General features: G+C 41.5%; 3 protein-coding genes across 3 annotated transcripts in view; 2 read left to right on the top strand and 1 right to left on the bottom strand.

The window, feature by feature from the left end:
• The first annotated feature begins 9 nt into the window (after positions 1-9).
• Positions 10-7,149, top strand: nkrf (NFKB repressing factor). The gene is made up of 3 exons (XM_028589962.1): positions 10-490; positions 856-980; positions 2,948-7,149. Exons 2-3 carry the CDS (start codon positions 890-892, stop codon positions 5,245-5,247), a joined length of 2,391 nt encoding a protein of 796 aa, XP_028445763.1. The 5' UTR covers positions 10-490; positions 856-889; the 3' UTR covers positions 5,248-7,149.
• Positions 6,000-11,014, bottom strand: LOC114563153 (ubiquitin-conjugating enzyme E2 A). The gene is made up of 6 exons (XM_028589966.1): positions 10,790-11,014; positions 8,366-8,446; positions 8,133-8,158; positions 7,426-7,515; positions 7,226-7,314; positions 6,000-7,039 (listed from the first exon to the last, which is right to left on the bottom strand). The coding sequence occupies exons 1-6, from the start codon at positions 10,831-10,833 to the stop codon at positions 6,911-6,913; spliced, it is 459 nt and encodes a 152-aa protein (XP_028445767.1). The 5' UTR covers positions 10,834-11,014; the 3' UTR covers positions 6,000-6,910.
• Positions 11,015-11,016: 2 nt separating this feature from the next.
• Positions 11,017-11,042, top strand: part of elf1 (E74-like ETS transcription factor 1) — a 41,572-nt gene continuing 41,546 nt past the window's right edge. The window contains exon 1 of the mRNA XM_028589964.1: positions 11,017-11,040. The gene's annotated coding sequence lies outside the window, so the exon portion shown is untranslated. The remainder of the gene's footprint in view (positions 11,041-11,042) is intronic.

The following is an 11,042-nucleotide window of genomic DNA, read 5'->3' as shown; positions in this document are numbered from 1 at the left end:
GTGAAGCGACAGCAGCTTGAACTGTTCGGCGGCAAAGCATTGTGGGTCGGTGACAGACGCCATGATTTTCTTGACTTGAGCTGGACCAGAAAATGGATGCTTCCTGCTAGTTAGTTGAATGGGTAGCTCCAGGAGGTTTTTGGGCAGCATTTTAAACCACCTGTCTCGGATATTACACTTACAGGATACAAGCCTACGTGTCCGTTTCCTTTAAATACCAGCTGAATCTGACATAAAACTCTATAAGCAGGCTGTTGCTACTGAAGTGGAGCTGGGTTAGCTAGAAGCTAGCACTAGCTAGCTGGCTAATGCTAGCTAGCAATCACCACCGGATTGCCAATGTTAGTTAGTTAGTTAGTTAGCTAGCTAGCTAGCTAGCTAAAAGAGGCTGGCACGAAAATAATATCTGGCTGATCATACAAATAAATGCACTGTCACTTATTTGGCTGAAGGACATAGATATAAATCGGACCAAAGGCTACACCTTAAGGTAGGAATATGCCACGGCTAATCGCACATCTAAATGTCGATACATTTTCTTTTTTAAACATGTTCGCTTGTGAGAAATGCACCCTGTCGGCCTACTGCGTCACTTTGTCTGGCCCGTGTGTTGGTACGAAATGCAGCTTTTTGTCTCCGTTAAGATCATATACTACATTTATAGTTGTGCAATATATTGTCCAGGCACATTGTTTTTGTGTTCAGTCACTGCATGCTGCTGGCAGGTGGAGTTTGTTTTCCAGGGAATGTTTGAGCCCCTATAGGCAGCATGGAGTATTAGCTCAGTATGTTCAGTGTTTGTATATTTCATCTATTCATGTTATGTCCAACTGACATCTTTGTCATCAATAACAGGTATGGCCTGGATTTGATTTGGACGGCGCTGGTGATGGCAGAAGGGACTGACACTGGCGAAATGCCCTCCTTTGACCCAAGTCCAAGTTCTGAAGCAAAAAAGAGACCGACTTCTTCTGATGGCAGTGAGTGTTAATCTGGGTTGTGTAGTCTGTGTTCAAAAGTTTCCATTTCCATGTTGTTAGCTACTGTTTGTGTTTCACTGTTACATTTTTATATTCAAATATATGTTTTATATACTGTTACAGCTACTTAGACATGTAAAAAGGCTGATTTACAAATTTTGGGGCAATCCAAACCGCATAGCCCGACACATAATCATGTCTCTGTCTCCTCTGTAAATGGGGATGGTTGAGGAGGCAAGTGCTGTTTACAAATTACTATCGTTGCCCATTTGACAAACTTAACCATTAAGTCCTGTCACAACATCCTATTTGAAGAAATGAAGGAAATCCCACTTTGTACAGTGGGGGAAATAAGTATTTGACCCCTTGCTGATTTTGCAGGTTTGCCCACTTACAAAGAATGCAAAAATCTACAATTTTAATCATATGTACATTCTAACAGTGAAAGACAGAATCCCAAAGAAAATTCCAGAAAATCCCATCATATGAATTTATTAAAATTGATAACCATCTGATGAGGAAAAACAAGTATTTGACCCCCTGGACAAACAGCATGTTAATATTTTGTAGAAAAGCCATTATTGGCCAGCACAGATGTCAAACGGTTTTTATAGTTGGTGACAAGGTTTGTGCACATTTCGGCAGGGATGTTGGCCCACTCCTCCCTGCAGACAGCCTCCAAATCATTCAGGTTCCGAGGTTGTCGCCTGGCAACTCGAATTTTAAGCTCCCTCCAAAGATTTTCAAATCGGATTCAGGTCTGGAGACTGGCTAGGCCACTCCAGAACCTTGATGTGCTTCTTCTTCAGCCACTCTTTTGTTGCTTTGGCGGTGTGCTTAGGGTCGTTGTCGTGCTGAAACACCCATCCTCGACCCATCTTCAGCTCTCTCACTGAGGGAAGGAGATGTCGGTCCAGAATTCCACGATACATGGCCCCGTCCATCCTCCCCTCAATACGATGGAGTTGTCCCGTCCCCTTGGCTGAAAAGCACCCCCATCACCTTCTTCCAGGCCTCTTCTGAGTCGTCCAGGTGGTGAATGGCGAACTTCATGCGGGCCTGTACATGTTTCTTCTTGAGCAGGGGGACCTTGCGTGCGCTGCAGGATTTCAATCCATGACGGCGTAGTGTGTTACCAACCGTTTCTTTTGTAACTGTGGTCCCAGCTGCCTTCAGTTGATTCATCAGTTCCCCCCTTGTGGTTTTGGGATGATTCCTCACCGTTCGCATGATCAGGGACACCCCACGAGGCAAGATCTTGTGTGGAGGCCCAGACCGAGGGAGGTTGGCGGTGGTGTGGTGCTTCTTCCATTTCCTGATAACTGCACCGACAGTTGATCTTTTCTCTCCAAGTTGCTTTCCGATTCTCTTGTAGCCCATCCCAGCCTTGTGCAGATCAACAATCTTGTCCCTGATGTCCGTGAGAAAGCTCTTTGGTCTTGCCCATGGTGGTGATGTTGGATGCTGGTTGTTTGGGTGTTGACAGGTGTCTTTTATACAGGTAACGAGGTGAGGCAGGTGTATTTGATGTAGATAATTGGTTCGGATTGGGGCTGTGTCTTAAAGAAAGACTAACTGGCTTGTAGGAGCCAGAATACTTGCTGTTTGTCCAGGGGGTCAAATACCTGTTTTTCCTCATCAGATGGTTATCAATTTTAATAAATTCATATGATGTGATTTTCTGGAATTTTCTTTGGGATTCTGTCTTTCACTGTTAGAATGTACATATGATTACAATTGTAGATTTTTGCATTCTTTGTAAGTGGGCAAACCTGCAAAATCAGCAAGGGGTCAAATACTTATTTCCCCCACTGTAAGTGTGATTTCCTTCATTTCTTCAAATAGGATGTTTCATGGGACTTTTACATTAACCTTGTTTTGCCCTTCTGAGATAAGTTATTAATTCAAGTAAATCAGGCATCTTTTTTTGGTTTTCTAACTGTTTACCCATTGTCATGCTATTGCAGGAGACGAGCCCATGAGGAAAATGCCTGTGTCAAAATTTGGTTCCAGGCCTCGATTCGAGCCTGTACACTTTGTCAGTGGTGGAAGCAGCGGAGGAACTGGTGCTGATGAGAAGGAGAACGAAAAGGAGCGCAGGAGGAGTGAGTCGTACGGTGCAAGACAGTGGGATTCTGAACACTCATCCTACAGCGGCACCAGCAGAGCGCAGGGCTCCTCCTCCCTGAGGCCTGCTTTTGACAGAGTGCCATCGCACAGTTCGGACTCTTGGGGTTCCCATAGAGATAGAGACCGAGATACTTTTTCAGGTAGTACAAGTGGGTTGGGGTATGGAGGACGTGGGTCGACTTCAAACTTTATGGCAAAAACACAGCAGGACTACTCAGCCAAGTATGAATCCCACTCCTCTCGAACTCTGGATTCTTATTCACAGCCCCACAGATACAATGGATACGGGGGAGGGAGCAGATCAGGAGGCTGGGATTCGGGACGTCAGGGTTTGGGATTCAGTCATCAGGAGCGGCCGTCATCAAGCAGGCCATTCAGCAGAGTCTACAACAGCCCAGGCAGGAGCAGTCCCAGTCCCACCACTTCTCAGTCGGGCTTCTCCTTGCAGCCTATTGCTATATCTCAGCCAATATTAGATGAGAAGCAAAGGCTGATCACCTGTGTAGCATCTGCATTGGCGGTTGCTTTTAGGGACCCCGTGTTCATGACTGGAAGTGAATCGCCAAACTATAATTTCATGTTGAGCCGCAGTATTCAGGCCTGCAAGACTAATCCGGAGTATATATATGTCAACTTGAAGGACATTCCTCAGGCTGACCTACCGAAGAACAGGAAAGTACCAACAGACGGTTACGCCTGTGAACTGAGATGTCAGGGTGTGTATCTTGCCACCGGATACTCTGGTAGTAAAAATGGAGCGAGGGACCGGGCCTCTGAGCAGGCTGTAAAACTCTTCCTGAAAACAGTTGAGGTTCGTGTGGTGCAGCGGAAATACAGACACTCGTTAGTCAATGACATAGTTGTGTGCCAGATGAATAGCCCAACCCCAAGCTTTTTACCTGCACTCCGAAACCCAGATGATAAACCGACACCCAGCTCTAAGGGCCAATACGAGCCTGATAAACGTAAGCACTGGACAGAGTTTGTAGTTATGGACAACGCTCATGACGCCATTTGCATACTCAACAATTCTGCAGCTTTTAATCGCATGAAGATAGACTATAAGTTTGAGTTGCTCCCCAACAACAGTGCTTGGCTGTGCAGTGTTTTCCTGCAGGATGAGCTTGTGGCACAGGCTACAGGTACCAAAAAGAGCTCAAAGCATGCAGCGGCTGAAGACGCAGTGAGGAAACTTCGTATGAATCAGGCACAACGACAGCAGCAGCAGCTGCAGCAACAACAGCAGCAACAGCAGCAGCAGCAGCAGCAGCAGCAGCAGCTACAACAACAGCAACAGTCACAATACTCCAGAGGAAATAATCTGCCAGATTCTGGTGGACGCTTTGGGCAACAGGTTGGCAAAAAGAAGCATCTGAGCGAGTTGGTCATCCTTGAAAACTCTGACAATGCAATCTGTATCATTAATGACACAGCTCAGTTTAATAAAGTGACTGCTGATTACAAGTTCACAGTTCTGCCTGATCATCGCTGGAGGTGTGAAGTTTACTTGGAAGGACAGTATGTAGCAGCTGGAATTGGGCCCAAGAAAATAGTGAAGCACATTGCAGCAAATGAGGCCTTAGCCACCTTGAGACAGACGCACGCTGTGGTCAAATCCAACCTAAGAAAGGAGGGGAACAGCGACGCCATATCCCGATCCCAAATCCTGGCTCGTTCAGGTGAGGAGGCCATAAGGCAGGAGATTAAGGAAGACAACATCGGAAACCAGCTGCTCCGCAAGATGGGCTGGAAAGGAGGTGGTCTGGGCCGAGATGGGGAGGGCATTGCAGAACCAATCAGAGTGAAGGAGCAGTTCTCCAGGGAAGGGTTGGGTATGGACATGGACAAAGCTGGAAACCAGCTCAGCAAACGTGATATTGAGGACATCATACGTAACTATGCCAGTTCAGACCGTCAGGATGATCTTCGCTTCTCCACTGACCTCACCAACGATGAACGCAAGCAGATCCACCAGATATCTCAGAAATACGGCCTACGGAGCAAGTCGTACGGACAAGGGCGGCAACGGTTCCTTGTTGTCAGTCGCAAAGTACACAAAGACCAGCTCATTGGTCAGCTTTTACAGGAGGGACAGGTGGGACGATACGAACTCGTTAAACCTCAGGCCTCTCACTGATGTGCATGCAGGGCAAAATAAAATAAAAATCATCAAACATCCGCTTGGACTTCAGTACAAATCACACTCAAGTGTAACTGCTCTGTTTATACTTGTGTGTGTGTGTGACAAACTTACAATACATTAATAAAAGAGAATCCTTCAGGGATCACCTGTGGTTTCTGCATTCCTTTGCCATTAAATGTACTTTAGCTTTAGCAGGGGATAATTTAGGACAAGTGATTTGTCTATTTCGGTCTCCTGCCATTCCACGTCTTATTTGTTTCACTTTTGCACAACATGCTTGTGTTTGGTAATTTGTGGAATCATGTCTTGTTGTTGTTGGGGTATTTTTATTTTTTTTTAAAAGACGGAAGATTTTCTCGCCACTTTTTTTTTCTGGCTATTTAAGAAACCTGGCAAAATATGCAGCTTTTCACTGCTTGTTTAACACTGTTGACAGTTGACTCATGAGAGGCATCAACATCAAACTAGTTAGGTGCACATATCAGTCTCACTGTAGTGATACATTTCTCTCTACCAGCAATGCCGTTGGCTCTTTTAACACCGGTCATTCTACAAATACAAGCTGCATCCATAATCAGAAATCTTCACGTGGAAACTGTAAGCTGTGATCTTTGTTTAATGTCTGTGTTGGTTTATGTGAGTACAATTAACTTGTCTGCTTGTGTTCACAGCTGTTATGAATGAATAAATTAAAACTGATAATCGGATGGATATTTTTGTATGGAGTTAAAAAGGTACAAAGACAGTTGTGGTATATTTATTTTATTTACAAGAAAATGTACAGTTTGTTACATGGGTTACCAGTGCAAAGTTTTATAATCTGAAAACAGTGTTATCAGCCTATTATGTCAGCTGATGTGTAAGATTGTAAAATAGCATAGAAATGTTCTCACACAGCCTTTAAATGTCAGCATTATGAAACTGTGCATGAAACAAAGTTAGGTGCCCAGAAAGGGTACTAAATGTCTTGTTTCTGTTTTGAAGAGGGACATGTGTGTATATATATATTCACCAATATCTAGAGCATTTTTATAGTCAAAAGGCATGGTTTTACAATAACAGTTGAGAGAAAAATGACCCCCAAAGGCATCTGTTGTTGACAACTTGTTAGAGGGATGGATGCCCATGCCAGGTTAATATTCTATCCCTCTGAAAGGCTTTCAAAAGACAAAAAGAAACAAAACCATAAAGAGTGAGGCCACTGAAACAGAAGGAGAAACACCCATGAAACGGCTTTGTTTTTTTTTGTAAATATGCACCGTCAGTATCTACACAGCAAACCACACAGCAAGCACATCTAATTAACTGTCACTGTATCATCCAACCAGCTTACTTCGTGTAATAAACCGGTAGAAAAGTGACAACTGAGTTTTTTTTTGTTTTTTTTTTAAAGAAAAATAGTTGGGGCATGTAGCAAGTAACCCAGATATAACAAGGTACATTAACTTTTAACAAACATACGCTATTGCCCAACAATAGCATTCGGCAAGAGTGAATGCCACAACACAACATACAAACTTAGCAACAGTTGTGGGACAAATATATTGAGAAGGATTTTAAGATGTGTCATTTTATTTCTGTGAGAGGAGTCGTTTTCTTGATCTGTGGTTTCTCGATTCTGAGCAGGACACTGTTCATACTTGAACAATAACAGGGGTCAACAGTCACGCCAACTCTGTTCAACAATAGCAGAAACCCTCTTCTCGTACTCGCGCTTGTTTTCCTGGTACAGCTGGGCTGCTTGGCTGTTGGCTGGACTGTTTGGGTTTGGCTCATCCAGTAAAGACTTTAAATATACAACAAAGAATGGCAGCGGGTTAGGGGTCATATAAACTTTTATATGACATAACATGACATGTACAAATTACTATTTCTTTACAATAAATGTGGATATCATTTCTCTCGTCACTACAACTGATCCTAATTTGCATTGGCGCACACTGTCCATCTGCATAAAAGAATATTGTATTACCTGTATTGAAGTTAAGATTGAAGAGACATCATAGGTTGGACTCCAACGATTCTGAAGTATATCTAAGCATATGCTGCCATCTGCATACACTGCAAAATAGCATATAGAATATAAAGCTTTTCTGGGATAAATAAATGATAAATGGAACAACTTTTAATTGCTGCAATTGAAATGGTTAGTGCAATACATTATGTAAATACCATTTGGATGAAACATTTTCGAAACAAATCGCACTGTTGGAGGTTTATTTGGATATTCCTCTGTGAATTCGATGGTAAGTTTGAAGGTTCCTGAAAGTAAGAAGTAATTGCATAGTATGAATTGACATACATTAACCAAAAACGGTGTGTCACAGTAATCTACCCAACTAGAAATTGCATGTTTGTCTGACCGGTTGTTCTGGTGATGTTAATATAACACTCAAAAAGTAGGACTAAATCATTTTTGTAACTCAGCTGCCAAGTTAGTGATCAGAAACGGATTCTTGTTGTGAAATGGTGTCTGTAAAATAAAAGATCAACAAAAGCTCACTGTTCACAGATGCTGAAGCAGACAAAGGAATTAACTCAAAGTCAAGGATTTGCCTTCTTGGACAACAAGTGTTGGTTTTGTAACACGATTTGACAAAGTCCAGTGCAGTTAAGTTATTGTTTAAAACATCTGAACTTCTTCAAAAACACTCAATCTGATTCATGTAGACCTGGTCAGTAGTTTACAGGCAAAACAAGCTGTCGCCACCTAAATGTTCAAGGCACCATTTAAAATCAACTCATAAGTATACCAATTCATATCATCTAACTTCCAAAGTCCAATGCTTCAAGTCCTAATGAATATTTGCTGGATTAATGTCATAGCAAGGATGGAAAGACAAATGATATGGATATTAAGGGCTTTAGAGAGGACTTACCATCTTCAAAAGGTGTTCCCTCTGGTCTAAAAGAGAGGCAAACAGGTTGTAGACCATCACTTACAAAAAGCTCCAATTAACTTTTCATGCTCTAATTTAAAATACTGACAAAACCTGCAGCTTTATCACTTATTTTATGTCCAAAAAAAGCAGAGACTACTTTAACAAAACATTTGATTACTAAAAGTCTAAAATCCCTCTGTCATAGTTTTAAACAAATCAACTTGACTTACCCAAAAATGACAGCGTTCCATACCATGATATTGTTTTCCGATGGGGCCCCACTAACTCCAGCTGGAGGATCCTCTTGCAGCCTAACAGATACAGTAAAAGCAAGGTGGTATCACAAAATGCAGGTGCTATTAGACAGAGCATAACACATGGAAGTCAAAGTCATATCTACTAGACATAAAGTATTATGCCCCCGCTGGTGGTGAACAGGGCAGGTTAATAATAATAATAATAATAATAATAATAATAATATTAAAAAGTCGGATTGAAGACTAATACAAATACAAAACAAATCAGCAGACAGCAAGGCTCTGTTGAATATGAAAAAAGGAGTACAAGCCCTAAATTTTATCTCTAAACCTGGGTGGGTAATTGTATGCTAAAAGGGGCTGACAGTTGGTGGATTTTCTATTGGCAAACTCTCCACCAGGAATTACAGCTGGGTGCTATATTAACACAAGAAACATGATAATAATGCTAATTATTCATCTGAATGTTTGTTTTGTAATATAATAACATCAAGCATACTGTATTAATATTGTAAAGTGGTAAAATACTTAAAGTTGTCTTTCCCACAGTGGGGTCCGGGAACCCCCAGGGTCCTTGAGGGGATTCCAGGGAGTTCCCAGCAAAAAGGGGAATAACTTATTTTCACTATATTTCCATCCATAAGTAACACAATGACAGAATGTATGACTATTTTGGTCATGGGTTTTATACACTTTCTTTAATAAAACATCTAAAAAGCAAAAATCCTATCAGATGGGGGACCCTGGGACCAAATCTTATCAAATAGGGGTCTGTGGTCTAATTTGTGTCAGTTTAGGAGACCCTGAAAAGTTTAAAAACCACTAGTGTACTGTCATACCTGAGTGAAAATGAACAATGTCTTTACCTGCTTGGCCATTACATGTTCTAGATCACATGTGTCAAACTCAAGGCCCGCGGGCCAGATCCGGCCCCTCACAGATTATGATCCGGCCTGCATATCAATTTAGGTTCACAATACATTTTAGCCCACCTAGTTTTTGTCATTTTTTGTGACGTTGTTGTCATTTCTTTTGACGATTTGTAACTTTTTCCAACATTGTTGTCACTTTTGCCAAAGTTTTTGGGTGCTTTTTTTCTATGATGGCTTAGGAACTTTTTCCTGACTTCTTTAGGACTTTATGTTGACCAAACTGTAAGTGAGTAGACTATATGACACATGCAATAATACAGTCAAAGATATTTGACTTTTTCGATTAAATAAAAGCATATCAATAAACTAAACATGTCCCTTGATGTGATTCTTATTTTCCATTGTGGCCCTTAGAGAAGTTGAGTTTGACGTCCCTGTTCTGGATGAATGTTTATTAAAGTTAAGTCCATTAGTGTGTTCAGTTCAGAAAAGTTATGGCTGGTTGCTTCTGTTGGTTGTTGGACTTATCCTAGGTTTGTTTTTCTGTTTTCTTATTTATTTTTAATTTGTGTGTGTGTGTGTGTGTGTGTGTGTGTTTGTCTTTTGTATGCTTGTTTTCATTTTTTTTTTAGAAGTAATAATGTCATTTCAAATTTTAATTTGTATAAGTGGAGGACTCTGAATAAGCCTTTCAGGCTTCCTTCCTCTCCTGCACTGAAATTACTTTTCTTTTGTTTTATATTTAATATCTTTTTTTGTGTGCAAATAAACTAAACTAAGTCAGTGTCAAAAACTAACTGTGGTAATTGATTTAGACAGTGGGCCAGGATTAAGTCTTGGACTCTGTGACCATCCATCAGTATTGTTTAGTTAGAGCATACTGTAGATCAGGGATTAAAAAAACATGTGTTATGTCGGACTGTGCTGAATGTCTGCAGGTTTTTAGTAACTGCATGGCAGATGGTTGCTTATCCTCAGGCTTAGATGGTGATCTACCAGGAGCTCCCTTTATCAGTGTGCATTTGGACAGTATACATCTACCCAAACGTTTCATCTGCCTTTGAAGGGCCATCTGGCGGTTCTGGCTCTCTTGTATCCTCAATAACCAGTTACAAATAAAGCCCATAGATATCATAGGAACAGAGCCATTAACAGTTTCGAGGAAGGCTCGATAAGTCATTATGTTATATAGGGCAAAAAAATCAGAGTAGTACGACATCTAGCTACATCTACGACAGCGAGCATGAGTTACACAACATCAACGTTACTACTCTTGGCTGCAGTAACGTTAACAATTATCGTTACTTGTCAGTATCTTACCGGTCATTAACTTGTTAACACTAACCAAAAATAGCGGGGAGACAAAAACACGATTATAATCCGCCGGTGTGTCTACATGTGTCGATCTGTATTAATTGATGGTAGGGTTGTAGTTCAGAATGCCGTTTAGGCTAACGCTTACAGGCTAGTCTTGGGTTGCTAACGTTAGCTATAGCTACTTCTGTGTTGTTTTCTTTTCGCTTACCGTTTAAAATCTCTCATTAAACGTCGTCTTGCTGGAGTTGACATCCTGTTTACACGGAAACCTAAATCCTTGGCATAAACGTAAGCGGCTCAAGTGTAGGGAAATTATTTTTTTATCGGTGTATTATTTTAACTCCTAGCTGGCTAGCCAACGAATGCTAGTTTGTCCAATATTTGGCTGCCTCTGCTAGTCTTAAGGGCGCTACCACTTGCACTAGAAAGAGGACATTCACTTCGACTGGCTCTATATTGGT

The sequence above is a fragment of the Perca flavescens genome, chromosome 10 (genome assembly GCF_004354835.1).
Source record: "Perca flavescens isolate YP-PL-M2 chromosome 10, PFLA_1.0, whole genome shotgun sequence".
Classification (NCBI taxonomy): Eukaryota; Metazoa; Chordata; class Actinopteri; order Perciformes; family Percidae; genus Perca; species Perca flavescens.
The sequence above is the reverse complement of the archived record's forward strand: the minus strand, read 5'-3'. Positions and strand labels throughout refer to the sequence as shown.